At 48.7% G+C, this 17848-nt stretch overlaps 1 protein-coding gene across 1 annotated transcript; it reads right to left on the bottom strand.

Moving 5' to 3' along the window:
- Nucleotides 1–7981: 7981 nt before the first annotated feature.
- YWHAH (tyrosine 3-monooxygenase/tryptophan 5-monooxygenase activation protein eta) lies at nucleotides 7982–17803 on the bottom strand. The gene is made up of 2 exons (XM_070769905.1): nucleotides 17512–17803; nucleotides 7982–9426 (listed from the first exon to the last, which is right to left on the bottom strand). Exons 1-2 carry the CDS (start codon nucleotides 17596–17598, stop codon nucleotides 8773–8775), a joined length of 741 nt encoding a protein of 246 aa, XP_070626006.1. The 5' UTR covers nucleotides 17599–17803; the 3' UTR covers nucleotides 7982–8772.
- Between the last annotated feature and the right edge of the window lie 45 nt (nucleotides 17804–17848).

The raw sequence follows: 17848 nt of genomic DNA, 5'->3' as shown, positions 1-17848 counted from the left end.
AAATTAAAAGACTCTTGCTCCTTTCTGGTGGGCCGCCGTCTATGGGGTCACACAGAGTCGGACACGACTGAAGTGACTTAGCAGCAGCAGCAGCTCCTTGGAAGGAAAGCAGTAACAACGTCGTAGACAGCATATTAAAAAGCTGAGACATCACTTTGCCGACAAAGATCTGTAGAGTCAAAGCTCTGGTCTTTCCAATAGTCATGTACAGATGTGAGAGTTGGACCATAAAGAAGGCTGAGAGCCAAAGAATTGATATTTTCAAATTGTGGTGCTGGAGAAGACTCTCGAGAGTCCCTTGGACTGCAAGGAGATCCAACCAGTCCATCCTAAAGGAAATCAATCCTAAATATTCATTGGAAGGACTGATGCTGAAGCTGAAGCTCCAATACTTTGGCCACCTGATGCAAAGAGCAGACTCACTGGAAAAGATCCTGATACTGGGAAAGATTGAAGGCAGGAGAAGGGGATGACAGAGGATGAGATGGTTGGATAGTATCACAAACTCAATGGACATGAATTTGAACAAAATCCAGGAGATGGTGGAGGACAGAGGAGACTGGCGTGCTACAGTCCATGCGGTCCCAAAGGGTGGACCGGACAGTGACTGACCAGCAACAACAGCAACAGCTGGAGAATGGCGGATTTTCCCTTCACCCCTGGGTCTCCTCCTCCAGAGCAGAACAGGCGCGTCCCCTCAGGAGCCTGAGCCGTGCTGCAGGCCAATCAGGCGACCTGTTGGAGAGAGAGGTTCCAGGCTTCCTTAGAACCCAAGCATCCTGGGCTTCCAGCTTCAGCAGGGGATGGACAGGGCCTCTCAGGGGCAGGCCAGCACAGAGCTCCACAGTGATGGAAACCTCAATATGCCTGGGGCCCCAGAAATCCTGGAGGACTCTTCAGGGACCTGGGGGACCTAAGTGAGCAGGTGGGGACAGGAGCCAGTGGGGTTTTCTTTGTGTCTGTACTGAGCCCACACTGGCCTCCACCTACTCCCTCCCCCCACCCTGCTGGTCCTGGCAGCTTACCCGCCAACTCATCTGCCTTCCCAGGGCCTGTATGGAGCGTAGCGAACTCCGGCGAGCCCCCTAGGTGGCGGCAAAGGACTGAGAAAGTGCTCCCACAATGGCCTCTTGCTTCAGCCCTCAGCCCAGAAAAGTCTGGAAGGATGGAACCACCTCGCAGAGAACCGAAGGCCGGAAATTCAGGATCGCCTCACATCATGCGATTTGAATTCTGGCTTCTGGTCCAGGAGAAGAGACAAAGCGAGAGAGGACAGGCCAACAGGGAGGGGCCGGACACCTGACATCCCAAGGGGTCCTCACCTGTCTGAGGCTGTTTCCTTACCTACAGAATTAGGTACAAGAAGGGCACCTGCTCTTACAGGAAACTTTGGGGATTCACTGATACCTGCATGGAAATCACTTGGTACATTGCCTAACACATGTTAATGCTCAGTAACTACTCACATTAATAAACATAAAGCAGCTTCGCACATGCCTCCCAAAGCATGTCTAGCTACAAGCTGAGTGTGACAGTCTTGTTTACTGTGTCAGCTTGGCCAGGTTACAGTCCCCGGTTATACAATCAAACCCTAATCTTGGTGTCGTGATGAAGGTAGATGCAATTAAGTCAATTGACCTTAAGGGAGATTATCCTGGCTAATCTGGATGGGCCTGATTCAGTCCCATTTGGAAGGACAGAGCTTAAGAACCCGAGCAGAGGCTTCCCTGAGGAAGAAGTTATTCTGCCCTTGGACAGTAGCTCCCGCCCTTGGCAGGAGTTCCAGCCTGAACCTCACGATTTCACACTCACTTCGCCAGCTCCACACTCACATAAGTCAACTCTTTGCAATAAATCTCTTAATGTGCATCTCCTATTGGTACCATTTCTCTGGCTGAACCCTGATGAATATACGCAGAGGAAGCAGGGGTGAGTAAGTATGTCTGTATATGTGTGTGCTGGCATCATAGGGCCCAGTCCTCTTGTTAATTCACTCTTTTTGCAACTCAAGGTGGCCTGTGTCTTTAGGATCCTATCAGTTCAGTTGTTCAGTCGTGTCTGACTCTTTGCGACCCCATGAACCGCAGCACGCCAGGCCTCCCTTTCCATCACCAACTCCCAGAGTTTACCCAAACTCATGTCCTTTGAATTGGTGATGCCATCCAACCATCTCATCCTCTGTCGTCCCCTTCTCCTCCTGCCTTCAGTCTTTCCCAGCATTGCGGTCTTTTCAAATGAGTCAGCTCTTCGGATCAGGTGGCCAAAGTATTGGAGTTTCAGCTTCAGCATCAGTCCTTCCAATAAACACGCAGGACTGATCTCCTTTAGGATGGACTGGTTGGATCTCCTTGCAGTCCAAGGGACTCTCAAGAATCTTCTCCGACACCACAGTTCAAAAGTATCAATTCTGCGCTCAGCTTTCTTTATAGTTCAACTCTCACATCCATACACGACTACTGGAAAAACCATAGCCTTGACTAGACGGAACTTTGTTGGCAAAGTAACGTCTCTGCTTTTTAATATGCTGTCTAGGTTAGTCATAACTTTCCTTCCAAGCAGTAAGCATCTTTTAATTTCATGACTGCAATCACCATCTGCGGTGATTTTGGAGCCCAGAAAAAGAAAGTCAGCCACTGTTGCCACTGTTTCCCCATCTATTTGCCATGAAGTGATGGGACCGGATGCCATGATCTTCATTTTCTGTTTAAGTTGGCTTAAAAGTTTAAGCCAACTTTTCACTCTCCTCTTTCACTTTCATCAAGAGCCATAAGGGTAGTGTCATCTGCACATCTGAGGTTATTGATATTTCTCCCGGCAATGATGGAGGTGAAAGCAAAACCCTGACTGTTTAATAGCAAGGCGTTGGGGTGGGGCGGGGTTGGGGGGGTGGCGGAGTCGACGGGGAGGTGGATGGGGCGGGTGCCTGTGTGCAGAGCTCTTACTCCCTTGCACCACCCCTGCCCCCAGGCTTTAGCCTCATGGGTGTGAACTGCTTGCTTCCAGGCTTTTTCTAAGATGCCCTTTTCCCAAGGGAGGCCAGGCTCATCTTCCTCCACCTGCAGCAGGCGTAGGATTGGAAGGAGGAGTGCAAAATGTGCTGTCTTCCCGGAGGCCAGCTGGTGAGGAGGAGGCTTCTCCCTCGGCCATCAGCCAGTCCTCGTATCCTTGCCCCGCCTCTCCCACCTCTGTCCCACAGGCCGTGTGTCACGCGCACACCCACACTCCCACCCTCCTGCCCTCATCCTGATAGCTGCTGACACCCATCCATCCAGTCTATACTGGAAAACCATTCTGATCGCTTTACTCACTTCATTCAGCCTCAGCACAAATCAGTGGGGTGGGAACGCCTACTGTCATTATCCCCATTTTACAGAAGGGAAGCTGAGGCACAGAGGTCACTCCTCCTGCGGAGAGCAGCCTGGGGAAGGGCCCTAAAGCACAGATGATAGTGGCGAAGATGAAGAAAGTGGCCCTTGGAAATCCTGTCAGCTCCGTCTCCCAAATATATGCTCCTTATCCTCCATCTGCCTGCCATCACCCAGCTCCCCTGCGCCAATCTCCCTCCTGGGCAAACTGCTCCCCTACTCTGCCCCACATTGCAACCAGATTTTGAAGATGCTAACAGGATTGTGTCTCCTGCTCCTCTGAACACATCCACGGGGGTGCCCAGTGCTCTGGCCACCTCTCCACTCTCATTTCCTGCCTGCCCACTCCCTCCTGCCCTGCAGTCTGACACAGCTTCCTTTCCATTCTTGGTGCTCTGCACACTCCCTTTGCAGATGCTGTTCCCTCTGCCGAACAGACTTCTCCCCACCTACGCCATCCCACCCCCCTTACCAAGGCCCCTCCTGCCACAGCTGCTGCAGGCACCCGTGGTGAACCCACCCCTGGGGCTCTGCACCTTCCCTTCTGAGCACTGCATTCAGTCTGCACTGCAGCACTCACCTGGTGACTGCGTGTTACCCCAGCCCCTCACCACACACACACACACACAACTGTGAGTTCTGTTAGGTGGGTTTTGCTCACTGTGGTATACCCCGTGCCTGCACACAGAAGAGCAGAATCGATGCTTGTGGGATGAGCCACAGGTGAGGAAGTAAAGCCAGGCACTAGCCTGACCCGGAGAAGGCAATGGCAGCCCACGCCAGTACTCTTGCCTGGCAAATCCCATGGACCGAGGAGCCTGGTAGGCTGCAGTCCATTGAGTCGCTAAGAGTCGGACACGACTGAGCAACTTCACTTTCACTTTTCACTTTCATGCATTGGAGAAGGAAATGGCAACCCACTCCAGTGTTCTTGCCTGGAGAATCCCAGGGACAGTGGAGCCTGGTGGGCTGCCGTCTATGGGGTCGCACAGAGTCGGACACAACTGAAGCGACTTAGCAGCAGCAGCAGCAGCAGCCTGACCTAGGCGGGAGCCACATGCCCTGGTTTGCTGGGGGAGGCCCAGTTTCCACCTGTCATCCGGTATAACAATCATAGTGCTCTTATTTGCTCCCCAGTGTCCCAATTTGGTGACATATTAAATGGTCAACCTAGTTATTAGAAAGGAGAAGGGCTTTATTCCAGAGCTGCTTTTCCAGCCCCCACATTGGCTTCCCATTTTTTTCCCTACAGGCCCAAAGCTTTTACATCTGGTTCTTGAGATCTTTGTAATAGCTCCCTACCTTGCCCCCCCAAGCCCCCAGAAATACATAAGAATTCTATTTGCCCATTTTACTGCAGAACTATCCTCCTGGAGGGTTGCCATGGTGATTGGATGATGTCACTGCCTTAGAAACTGTTGCCTAGGAGATGAGTGATGTCACTTCCAGGAGATGATTGCCATGGAAACCCTCTTGGTGGAACTAGGGGGTGGCCAGGAAAGCAAAGTGGGGTGTGGAGGGCGGATGCAAAAGGGACAAATGTGAAGGGCGGAAGGAAAAGGGAGGGGGAAAGCAGGAAAAAGGCCAGGAAGAGGATGGGGACCATCCCAGGGCAGTTGAAAATAACAGAATCATAGAATCTCCAAAATGCAAAAGTACCCAGAGACCACCCCAAGCATCCGGCTCGTTTTTAGAGGCTGCTGAGAAGTCAGGACATGCTCAAACCAGTTTATAGGTGATGTTAGAACTAAGCTCAAGGACTCATGACTCTGTTTGGTTTTTCTTTTTTTTTTTTTTGGCTACACCACTAGGCATACAGGATATTAATTTCCTGACCAGGGATCGAATCCGTGCACCTTGCACTGGAAGCATGGAATGTTAACCACCGGACTGCCAGGGAAGTCCCGACCCTCAGTTTCTTAAGTGGCTCATTGGTAGATTTGGGTGTGAAAACGAAGGATTCCTTCTGTTCACTTTTCAAAATTTTGGTCTCAGGTCAGTCATTTACTCATGAAGTCAACAAATTCTTACTCTGAGCTGTGTGCTAGGCCCTGAGAACTTGAGTGTTATCTTTATAGTTATTATATTATGTTTGTATTGTACCCCCCGCCCTAGTTTTAGCCCCACAAGGACAGGTAATTCACCAAGGTATTCACCCCCCCAGCACCCTGACCAGTGCCTACCACATGGTAGGTAACGGGTTGTTGACAAGACAGGTGATAAATGCCGTCATGTGGTGCAGACCCACAGTACAGGAGCCCGGGGGGAGCTAAAGATGAAGGAATCCACTGTCAAGTTCGTTTTCCCACAAGCTGTGAGGCGCTTAAACCATTCCTATCTTCCAGGGTCTCTGTAAAGACTCAGAGACCAGGTACTTAGTGTCTGGAACACAGAAGGTGTTCAAAATGGTTGTGCCCATCAGCCTAACATCTGCGTTTTGTAACAGAAGATGATCTACTCAGTCCCACCCAGCTGTGACTCAGTGCCTGGGCCTGCCCCATAGCTGGGGCTTGGGGGGAGGGGGGGTCCTTCTGAGAACCAAGGACTCCCTTGGCACAGTGGAATGCAGCCTACTTTGCAGAACCAAGCAGCGCCCTGAGCTTCCCAATCCCAAGTGATCTGAGATGGCCAAGTATGTACCCGACAATAGCGCCATTATCAAGAATCCTCCCCTTTCCTCCAAATCAAACAAATGGACCTTTGAGCAGGGTTTGAGGAGTTACTGAAAATCTGAGTATTAGCACCAATACTCTTAGAGATGTTCCTTGCCAAGTGTATTTCGTTGAACTGTAAGTGAAATATTAAAAGCACTGAAAAGTGCCCCAGAACAAGATGTGTGTGACATCCATTTTTTATTCTCAACCCCAAGACTGTAGCCCAGTGAAAAAAAAACCATGAACAAGGATTCCGGGGATCTGAATGCTAACCTCAGTTCTGGCACTAACTTTGCAGTGTGACTCTATTCATTTCTCTGGTCTCATTTCCCCTGTGGTAACACTGAGATGATCCTATTTCATTCCATAAATTTATCTTGACAAGCTTTTTATCATTTTCCTTTGATCTTGACAAGTTTTAAAACATCAGAGCATGCAGAACTGAAAGCCTTTGAGACCACGCAACAGAGATGCTTTCAGCTTTACATCATGTGTAATTTCAGGTCCTCTCAAAGAACCCTGTTTATTACTTGTGGGGTTGACTGGAATTATGTGTCCATACTTCCCCACACCATGTTCCCAGACCCAAGAGGATGCCTTGCACATGGTACTTAAGAGTTGAATTAAAACTTTTATTCCAAATTAGATGAGGGACCTGAACCTAGAAGGTTGTCAGCTGCCTGGGGCCCACCAGGGGCAGTTAGGACTCTGAATCAGAGACTGTGGATGAAGACAGCCTTAGGTCATGGGCAGAGGCTGTCCTATGATTCCAGAGGTCCGCCAGCTCTGCACCTATTTCCTCCCCCTGTAAGGGAACACAATTTTTCATAAGATGGCTGTGAAGTGAAAATGTGAATGCTTTTTCTAAATCCCCTTTTGTGAGGGGCATTCCTAATGTAAGAACTTACATTAGAAACTTCAAATTAGAAAATTTGAAGTATTTTCATCAAAGCCAAGTGCCTTAGCCACATAAAGCTTGTAGCTTTAAAATACCTGACCTACTAATTGAAGCAAAACTCAGTAATGATTTTTGCTAGCAATTAGGTCAACCTGAAATAGCTTCCTGAGGACAACTCATTATCATTGGGTCTATCAGGATGAGAAAACAGGTTAAGTGTCCGTGCTGACGAGTTCTGTGCTCCACAACGTAGGACCAAGGACAGAGACTGGGCATGGCCACCTTCACCAGCCTAGCGTTAAGCTTCAGTCGAGAAGGCCCTAAGGTGCTTAGGGCCTTCGTGTGACTGAACCAACCCGCTTGACAAGCATATCCAGTCCCGAGTACCAGGCTGGCAGTGCCAGAAATCATAAGGGGCTGGAGTTCAAGGGTCTAGTTGGTGACACAGGGCTTCAGGAGCAGCCTGGGGAGGAGGCAGATTGGGCGGGGGGCAGGGGCGGTGCGCGGGGAGTACACTAGGGGCCAGGCCTTTCTTGTTCTTAAAACTCAGATGGAGTTCTGTTACCCTATTTTAAAGAATACTCAGAGCTTTCTTAATAATGATTGCTAAAGATTGTATTGGGTGTCCAAGCTGTGTCCCTAGTTAACATTTTATTCCACATAGTGCAGAAAAAATATTAAGAAAAATGGTGAACACGTACCTACTTTATGTGTTAAAAAGCAACCAACGTTCTGTGGGGTGGCTGGAGCTACATCCTTGAAGTCAGCACACAGACCCACCTTCCAGAGGGGCTGTGCCTCAGAAGATGCACTAGGGTCTTCCGTTTAAAGGAACCAGCAACAGGAAAAGGGGACCAGAGAGGCCACATTAGCTGGGTTCAGAGAAAACTACTTAAAATTCATGAGTCTTATGTGTATGCCGCAAAACCTGTGATGGAATCAGGGGGCACAGACTCCCTATTCCAGAAATGCTTTGGAGTTTGGAGAGATCGAATCAGGGTTCAGAGCAGGGAGCTGCAACAGCTCTTCAAGAGTGAGAGAAATGAAGACCATACACATAGAGGTAATATCCCCAAAGCAGCATTTTTATTTACCCACTGAATTCCAAAACATTTAATTTAGGAGTCTGGCATTTCATAATCACCCATCTTGATTGACATGGGCTGACACACATGGCGCTGTCAGGATACACAAGGACGATAGCCAAAGAGTTACAAAAAATAAATCCATGATTCTTAAACAATTGCAACCAAAAAAAAAAGTTACAGGTATCAAAACTTTAGATGCATTGCATTGAAAAGAAGGTTTGTGCACGTCATAATTTAAAGAGGCGAACAAGGTGCTACTGAAACCTCACGTTAAAGTTAATTATTAAGCTGATGGAAAGGAGCAAGTGGTCTCTCGTCCCAGCTTCCCTTAATGGTTTTCCATTAGCTAAGAAAGAAGAGGGAGGGGTGAATTCACTTTTGCATGCACAGATGTACTGCTTTAACAAAACACTAGCAGCTGGTTTGAAGTGGACCATTTAAATACCAACTGTAGCCTGTGTGGCTAATTCTCCTCTCTAACTTTCTGAGGCTTTCGCCTGCAATTCACCTAGACAGGCAAGCAAACGACAATGCCTCCTTCAGAACGCACCTGTCTGCACGATCCAAAAAGGGAGCTCCTGTGGGCTCAAAGCAACCGTCAGTCCAGCGATGCCCATGAATTAATTTATCTGGAACTGCTTCCCGGGGGCGGACAGCAGGTCTGAGTAGCTGTGCTGCCGTACAGATAGGTTGAGCACTGGATACTTAGTGAGTGTGGCGAGAGGGGACTGGTGGTGATGGGGCGGGGGCGGGGCGGGCCAAGGCGCTCAGTTGCCTTCTCCGGCTTCCTCGTCCTGCTGGTCGCTCGTCCAGAGGGTGAGGTTGTCTCGCAGCAGCTGCATGATGAGCGTGGAGTCCTTATAGGAATCCTCGTTTAGTGTGTCCAGCTCGGCTATGGCGTCGTCGAAGGCTTGTTTGGCTAGGAGGCAGGCCTGCTCAGGCGCATTCTGGATCTCGTAGTAGAACACGGAGAAGTTGAGGGCCAGGCCCAGCCGGATGGGGTGTGTGGGCTGCATGTGCTCCTTGCTGATCTCGAAGGCTTCCTTGTAGGCCGCCTCTGAGGCCTCCACCACACTGTTCTTCTTCTCGCCAGAAGCCACCTCGGCCAGGTAGCGGTAGTAGTCGCCCTTCATCTTCAGGTAGAAGACCTTGCTCTCGTACTGGAAGTCATTGCAGTTCTTGATGAGGAACTTGTCCAGCAGCGCCAGCACGTCGTTGCACACTGTCTCCAGCTCCTTCTCAATCTTCTCCCGGTAGGCCTTCACCTTCTCCAGCTTCTTCTCATTCCCATCAGCCATGGTCTTCTGCTCGATGCTGCTGATGACCCTCCAGGAAGACCGCCGGGCACCAACCACGTTCTTGTAGGCCACGGAGAGGAGGTTTCGGTCTTCGTTGGAGAGAGGTTCATTGAGCTCAGTCACCTGCAACATCCCCAAAAGATAAACACTGAGACCCAAATTCGAAAACCTGGGAGAGAGATCTTCCCTTCAACCCCGTCAACAAGCCTCCTGAAAAACAGGATTATGTGGTACTTCCCTGGTGATCCCATTGTTAAGATTCCATGCTCCCAGTGCAGGGGGCACGGGTTCGATCCCTTGGTCAGGGAACTAAGATGCTACATGCCGCACACTATGGACAAAAAGTATCCAAAATGAAACAGAATTAGAGAAGCCACACAAGAAAAACCAACTGGACAAGGACCCTATAGTCTCAAGGGAGACTACAGTCTAACAGAAGAGGCAGATACCAACTCAAATATATTAGCAGTAAGAACTTTGAGAGATTCATAATTCAGGCCTTGTGCCAAGTTCTTAAAAAGTGAAACAAGCAATTGTCTATCACCACTTCCCTCCTCAATAAATCCCAGACAAAATATAAACACCCTCCCTCTTCTAACTTTCCCTACTTCCCTATCCCCAGGACTCTTCCTCTTCTGCTACAAGACCTTAGCCGGGGATGGTCTTCTCTTCTGCCCAGTCCATCAACCCAACCACACTTCATTCTCCACAGCATCTTCAGCTGCAAGCCGCCCGACATTCCCCAGGAGGCTTGCCCACAAGCTGGGCTCCTCGGTACCATCACAGAGATAGGAGTGGTGTCCACACAGGTCTGAAGTAATCCCCTATTCTCTACTCATCCACATTCCCAGGTCCCTCAAGACCTGGAACCCCACTGGTGTTCTCCAAAGACTGCCTTTAGACACTCACATACTCACATTGCTTTACTGTAAGTATAAAAAGATTTTATATTTTCCTGATAATTTGGCCTTTTATGGAAGCAACCCATATAAATCAAAATTCTATCTCAAATACTATGACAAATCTCAGAATGCCTGAATCCTTTAGAATGACACTTTTCTAGGACAATATTGCATAAAACAAAATGTGAGGCAAGAACAGAATTTGGAAAGCTCCTCAGATCTTCCAGTAAGCAAAGCCCAACTAAGGCCACTTGATATTAAAGTGCAAGTGACATCCATAAGGAGTCACTATATAATATACTTCATCCTGTGACCAATAAAACTGCTTTTGTTGGGCTATTGCAAAGACACCTCAAGATACGTCCCCAGAGTATATCATTAAAATTGAGTGCATACCTGAAATATTTATATATCACACAGTGTTTGTATAAGAGGCAGTATCATTACTCAGAAAAATCCTAAGACATCTGGAGCATAGCCTGAACTAGTTGTGTGACCTTCAACAGAATACAACTTTTCTGGGCATCAAAAGTCAAATCAGTGAAGCCAGCCCAAACAACCTCCAAGGATTTCTTCAGCTCTAAAACCCTAGGACTGTTTCTCCTGAACAGTAACAGGTGCGGTGAAGGCCTGAGGCTGGTGCTGTACCATGGGGGTGCATCTGTGGGTCCCAGGAATCCACAGGTCTGATCCCTTCTCCATCCAGAATAAACCGCCAAAAAAGGCTACTGGGCAATATTTGTAATGACACCTTCACAAGAAACACTAGGGCCTAGGAGTGTCAGTGTTTATGTAACGATCACCTGGTCGCCTGCCAGTCTGAATGAATCACTATCGGCATCAGCTGAGTGTGACTAACAGCTAAACAAGCATTGTTCTCAGAACCCCAGCCAGGGCCTACCTAGGAAACAACTGCATATGTTTAAATATAGTGTTTTTTAATACTCCTGGATTACAACTTGGCTAACAAAAGCAAACTTTTGAGAGGAAGCTAGCTTTATTACTTGATCAGATAACTAAAGAAAATTGGGACTTTTCCCCAGATTGGAAAATTATAGACTGAGGTGAAATCCGATGGCCTGTTGTAAATCAAGATTTATAGCCAGTCTTGGCTGTTGATACTTACTGCAAATAACCTTTGCTAATGTTTGCTAGTGCGAATTCTCAACACTTCAACTTCCAAAATACAGGAGCCAGGATACTTAAAGACAAGTCTGGTCACCCACTAAGAGGGGTAGATCCTGAGGGCAATGCGATGCAGGGCAGGAAAGTAGGAACTGCTTGTCCCAAGCAACCATCAGAGGAGCCTAGCGGGACAGCCACCTGTGGATTCGGCAGAGATGACTTCCTGCATCTCTAGGATCACAAGTTTCCAAAGAGCTAATTAGGAACAGAAAGAGTAGACACGGAATTCTCGAGACAGGAGAGACCTAGACAAGGATTCTCAGCCTTCTTTCTCCTCTGATGTTGGTTCCAACACTCTCATGTCCATCACATGCCAGCTGTGCCCAGAGCAGCACCCCCCCTCCCCCGACACTAAGTCCCCACATGGCCACGCCAGTTTTGAGGGACTCCCCCACCTCTGCTCACTGCCCCTCTGCCATCTGGTTCTCCTGCCCCACTCCCCACCCCAGGTAATCCTACTTAGATGCTTCCTGAAAACCTTAAGACTGTTGAAGCTTTCCCATTTGGGAAGGCTCTCCTCCCACCTCCTCTGATGACTGGCCTCCCTGCCAGTCATTCTGCTCATGTCTGTCCTCACCAGGGAGCCTCTGGCTGCACCAGCTCCCTTCACGCTTCTCTGCTCTGGACCACATGGCATTTCTGAAAGCATCCAATGACCTGGCTAGTTACGAGTTCATTTATCTTCTTGTGACACCATTGGCTTATTCAACAATCCCCAAGGGCCTCCTCCCACTAACTCAAAGGGCAATAAGCTATGTGTTTGTGAGTAAAAATAGACCTGCTGCCAAAAATAGCGCCTGAACTATTTGGGAAAACTTAAAAGTTCTCAATCTGGGAAACATCCAACCTCAAAAGTAACACTGAACAAACAAGTGAAAAAAAAAAAAAATCACCCTTGAGCTGCCAGACCACATGGCTCAAGCTGAGGTTTAGATACTCCTCCTCCCCAAGAAGCCTTCTCATCCTTCATGGCCACATACACTCCTACCACTCATTACAGCCACCCACACCCGCATGCTACCAACAAGCTTGCTTTTGATATAGAAGTTTACAACAGAAAAAAAAAAAAACAAAAAACAACCCTCAAGAACAATTACATAAACATAACTACATGATAGTCTTTAAGCCTCTTTGGCAGAACCCTATATAGATTTTTAAAAAAGAAAAGTGACCTTGAAGAATGAAAGGTTTTTTTTAGGCTGATTCTTTCCCAAGTTAATGCCCCCCAAAGTGAGGATTCTGCCTGGTGCCCCACTGGCAAGGCACCCATCATTGGTCTCCATTTGCCCTGACCTGGAAAGACCACCTTCTGTCCTCACCAGGCAGAAGCTGCAGGTCCTCCAAGGCCGGGAAGGGACCCGGCTTTGAGCTCACAGCAGGTGAGTTCAGCTAGTGACTATTCCCTCTAAGCTCACTATCGGTCAAAATAGCTACCCTTGTATCATTAAGAAACCACTGTTGTCTTGCTCTGGGCTTTAAGTAGACATTTTCATGGGCCGTGACCGGCATTAAATACAACCCCATCCGAACAGGGTTACTGCACACTACTGCCCTGAGGCACCAGGTCTGAAATCTTCAGAAGCTGTGCGGATTCCAACCACAGAAGTGCCAAAACCCACCACTAAGGAGGGGACACCACTGCAGGGTGAGGAGCAGGAGGGGCAGTTTTGACTGGCTTCAAGCTGGACACTTGGGGGAATCTGACCAACCTAAACACTGAAACTTAGGGGGTCTCTAGGACTGTAAAATATACTAAACACAATATGGAGAAACAATCTCTTAAAACTATAATTTAACATAGTCTTGCACTTCTCAAGTCAGAGCAGGAATTCAATTAATACTTTGCTTCCTAAGCTTAAAAAAAAAAAAACAAAACTGGTCTTTAAGAGACCAAGCATAATCCAGTTATGTTCCCCTGCTGTAGCTAAGACCCATAAGAGGCAGATTCTGTTTTTAATTAAACTTGACATAAATGACTTCTACCTAATAGAGGGAATTATTTGTTCAGTAAGCCCACTTATGTGACTAGCTCGGAACTTAAGTGACCAATGATGACAATGGCTAAAGGACCAGAAAGTATACGAGACAGAAACTTGATCCCTCAGCCTCATGGGGCATCATCACTGGGTTAAAGGGAGAGCTCTAAACTTGAGAGCCGAAATCTTCACTTTACAGCTCGACCTTGAGGAAATTTCTCTCTTCAAATCTCGTTTGTAAAATGGAGTTAGTAACAGGATCCATCCAGAGTTGTTCTCAAGAGTAAATAACGTACACATGGAATCAAAGCTACCCTTTACTGAGTGCCTAGTAGGTGAAACGGTAAATTTAATAAACCTGATGAACTGTAACATGGAACACACACTTGGGGTATCACCCCCCCCGTCATTATTTCTGTAAAGTGTGACACTGAAGTCTTATCACTAGTGTTAAGTTCCAGACAAGGACGAGAAAATATATTTTTGTTTTCTTTAAAGGAAAGGTGGGGTTTTTGACAGCGGGAGCTCTTTTGGGGATAATTTAGCAACCCCAAATCCAGATGGGGACAGCTCATGTCAATGCAGCAAAGCTATGTAAACTGCTCACCAAGTGAATGTCTTTTAACTGAGAATATTGCAGGACTAATGCAGAGCCCTCTTTCTTCCTCAGCTGTTAAGACAAAGTGATACTTACATGGGCAACACAGCTTGATGGTTCACGCACATTTCAAATAGTAGTACCAATGTGGCTGTATGATGCCACACTGATCACAGTTCTGGTCCACCTCAAAATCATCCTGTTTCCATATCTGCAACATGGGTTAAGTCCCAGCCTAGGACACTCAGCGGGCTCTAACCTTTCAGAGAGCACTTCCTCACTCCCTACTTCCTGAGATCTTACAGCTACGGCACTGGGCTGGGCCTCAAAAGCTGCAGCTTTGTTGCCTGCACTTAAGATTTCTACAGATAGCCTTCAAGTCCTTCAGGTGTATTTCTCTACATCCTTTGTCAATGACTGTGCAACAATATTAGAACACACCACGCCATGCCAAATAATTTTGACATTTTATAACTTCATGATTGCCACCTCCGTTTCAGTATGACTAAGGGTAGTGACATGACTGAATGATGTCTATCCATGAGTATTCACTAGAAATCTATCTGATCAATTACTCTTTCCTTAGATCACTTAGTTTTATGCATTAATATTTTTATCCCACATTATGGGTTTATCTTATAGTTTTCATGAGAAACTAGGCTCATTTTATGAGGTGATGAACTGTATAAGATCATTCCAAGCCTGGTCTGAAAAGGATTTGTGTTCCCGAATCTTTCACAACTTTTCTTTCCACTGTTTCACTCTATGTAAGCAGCTAGGTGTGAGATGAGCTGGAAGATACACCTTTACTTAACTTCAAAAACATTTCTTGCCTCTTCAAATTAGGGGATGAGACAGGGAACTGCAGCTCTCAACTGATGTGAACAAACACCTTTGTTTTCAACATGCGTGATTTTTTTTAGGCCTTACCGACATCCTCCTCCAGGTGACGCTGGTAGCATAAGGAACATCAGTCACTACAGGCAGGCAATATTATTAGGTATCATTTAGATGATAAAGGAAACAGAAAACAAGTTAGAAAAATGAAAGCTAAAAACTCATTTGACAGGAACACCAACATAACTAGTTTTGCCCTTCAGAGGACCAGGAGACAAGAGATGTGCGCTTCAAGGTCACAGAGTGGCTGCATCAGAGCATTCCCTCACTCAGGTGCCTTACAGCAGTCTACTTACCTGCCCTAAAGAGAACCCCCATAAACCCAGAGAGTTAACAGAATCCCAAATCCTCCCAAAACCTGTATTTCAGGCCTAGGATATTAGTGAAATAGGGACTAAGCCTTCTAAATAACATTAAAAATTTAACGTTCAAACATCAACTTAGGTAAAATGTGAGAAAGTTTTCCACTGACCTTGCTGAGTCCTTTCCAATAAATATATCCATTAATTTAGATAAGACAAAATTTTTCTTTAATAGAAGAAACAGGCATATTGACCAAAAAAGTTCTCGTTTTAGCAGGAGTTACCTTGAGGGACTGGTCTCACAATTCTGAGATGACTAGAGCTTGGATTCAATTTTCAGCAGCCTATCCAACCCACCAATTATTTCTGATACCGATGTTATGTTTCCAATACACGTTTGCAAAATCCTACCTTAACGTCTCATAGAAAATCTGTGGACACAAGTAGGAGGCTACAGGAAAGCATTTTTCAAGCCTGCTTACAAAGAGCAGAAAACCAATTATTTTTTCTCTGCAAACTCTATTCCTTTCCTGTTACATCTCTGCACTCTCCCCTTACTTCTCATTTCAAATTTCCTGTTTCCCACAGCTCCACAACTGCCTTCTAGTCATTTTCCCATAATCTCAATCACTTTGTTTCCAGCTCCTTTTTTAGTCCCCAAAAGGCTTCCAACACTGCAGTCTTCAGGTCCCACTGGCAGGACAGGGGAGGGCCTCACTAAAACGTCCAGAGAGCAGCCTCAACCTGCACAACCCCAGTGCCACTCAGTGACTAGGGAGAAGAGGCGCACTTTAGTGTGGCTTGCTGAGTGGACAGAAGTGGCTTTATCCCAAAGATTAAGCTCAGGACTCCTTGCGAAGAAATGCACTCATAGTCAATCTTATTTCTGTAAAATCTGCTAAATTATTAAATCTTCTTTTTTCTTATGAGACCCTCAGAATTACATAGACTTCAGGTTCCAAACCTACATCGTCCCTGGCGTGGATGAAAAGCTCCTTCTTATCTAGCCCATAACACCCTGCTTGGGCTCAACTGGAGATAACCAATGAGTCAACAAATGGGCGGTGGTGATGGTAGTTTCCAGACACCTGGTTCAAGGTATGATGTGGAGGATATGGAAAAGATAATGCTTCAAATACCCTCCTTATCTGGATAATCCTAAATTTGGACCCCAACAACAGAGTTCGTATTAATAACAAAAGCCTTAAAAGGAGCTTTTCACATGACTCTGAAATTTTAGAGAGCCACTGTATTTGAGGATTTTTCAGTACCAAATCTTCTCCCAAGCCAGGAAAAAAGGGCAAAGGAGCTAAATAACCCAGGACAGTCATTCTTGACCTTAAACCCACTGGCACTTGCCTTGAGGGATGGGTCAAGGGCAGCTCTGAGTCCCACCCCCCGAGTATCTGAGTCTGCAGGTCTAGGGTGGGGCCCCAGAGGATCCGCCCCCGTCTCAGGAGGTTGTGCGCTGGGTGAACAGGGCAGGTTGCCCACTGTGGCTCTAGCCCTGTGACCTTGACGCAGAGAGAAGTAATGTTCATTTAGAGAAGACATGAAATACTACGAGGAGACAGAGCAGTGAGGGGGTCGCTGGAACTCTAGGTCTCAGACACGCAGGTGGTGTCTAATCCAAGGCACTGGCCAGGGTGTGGCCGGCCACGATTCCTTCCCCGGAAACGGAGCTGCAGGCGGGTCTCCGAGGATCTCGAGCGGGCAAAGGCACATGGGTTCGGCTCGCCCAGGAGTCGCAACCCGTTTGGGGTTCCAGGCAGACGGGCATCCGACATGGGAGGGGGCCCCACGCCTTCGCCTGACTGCAGGGTAGGGGTCTCAGCACACAAAGCGGACCCCGGGCGTGGGAGGATGGAACTAGAGTGGTTCCGGCGAGCAGAACGAAAGCGCATCGGGATTACACCGACTTCGGGTCGTGGCAGCGGAAACCAGTGGAGACAGGGCGCCACTCACTAGGTGATTCTTTATTACAAGTTGGGGTGCATGGAGGAAAGCGAGAGGGGGTGCCCCAGCCTGGCGGAACGGACCGGAGGAGGAATGCGGGTCCCCCACGTTCCCTCGGGCACCCTCCCCCATTCGGGGCTCCAAGCTGGGATGCCGCGCCCCCCATCCGCCCGCGGGGTCCCCGCTGCGCCCCCTCCCTGGAGACCCCACCCCGCCCGGCCGCAAGAAATGGCGGGACGAGCGGCGGGCGCGGGAAGCGAGGGCTGCGGGCCGGCGGCCGCGCCCAGCCGGGCGGCGGGCTCGCCCCGGGCCCGAAGGGGCTGCCGCCGGGCCGCCCACCCCTCCCCTACGCCGGGCCCCCGGCCGACCGCCCGGGCTCCCGGCGCGCTCACCGCCTTCATGGCGGAGGCCATGTCGTCGTAGCGCTCCGCCTGCTCGGCCAGCCGCGCCCGCTGCAGCAGCTGCTCGCGGTCCCCCATGTCGCTGAGCCCGGCCTCGCTTCCCGCTCCGCTCGCTCGCCCGCGCGTCCTCTCCGGTCGCCGCGGAGGCCGCCGCCGCGCACGCGCACTGGCTTGCCGGCCGGCCGAGGCTGCAGGCAGCAAGCAGCGCCTCTCGCCCTCTCGCTGGCTCGCCCGGCGCTCTGTGGCTCGCGCCGCGGACGCCGCCGAGGGAGGACAGGCGGCCGCGCGGGGGGGGATGGGAGGACGGGAGGACGCCTGCGCAGTGGGA

The sequence above is a fragment of the Bos indicus genome, chromosome 17 (assembly GCF_029378745.1).
Source record: "Bos indicus isolate NIAB-ARS_2022 breed Sahiwal x Tharparkar chromosome 17, NIAB-ARS_B.indTharparkar_mat_pri_1.0, whole genome shotgun sequence".
Classification (NCBI taxonomy): domain Eukaryota; kingdom Metazoa; phylum Chordata; class Mammalia; order Artiodactyla; family Bovidae; genus Bos; species Bos indicus.
This window is presented reverse-complemented; position numbering and strand designations above follow the sequence as displayed.

Bases quoted from the DNA above. Each gene is read 5' to 3' on its own strand.
- YWHAH (XM_070769905.1), bottom strand. From the start codon at position 17,598: ATGGGGGACCGCGAGCAGCTGCTGCAGCGGGCGCGGCTGGCCGAGCAG. The intron at 9,427-17,511 runs GTGAGCGCGCCG...GGGATGTTGCAG, and splicing joins TGGCCTCCGCCATGAAGGCG to GTGACTGAGCTCAATGAACC.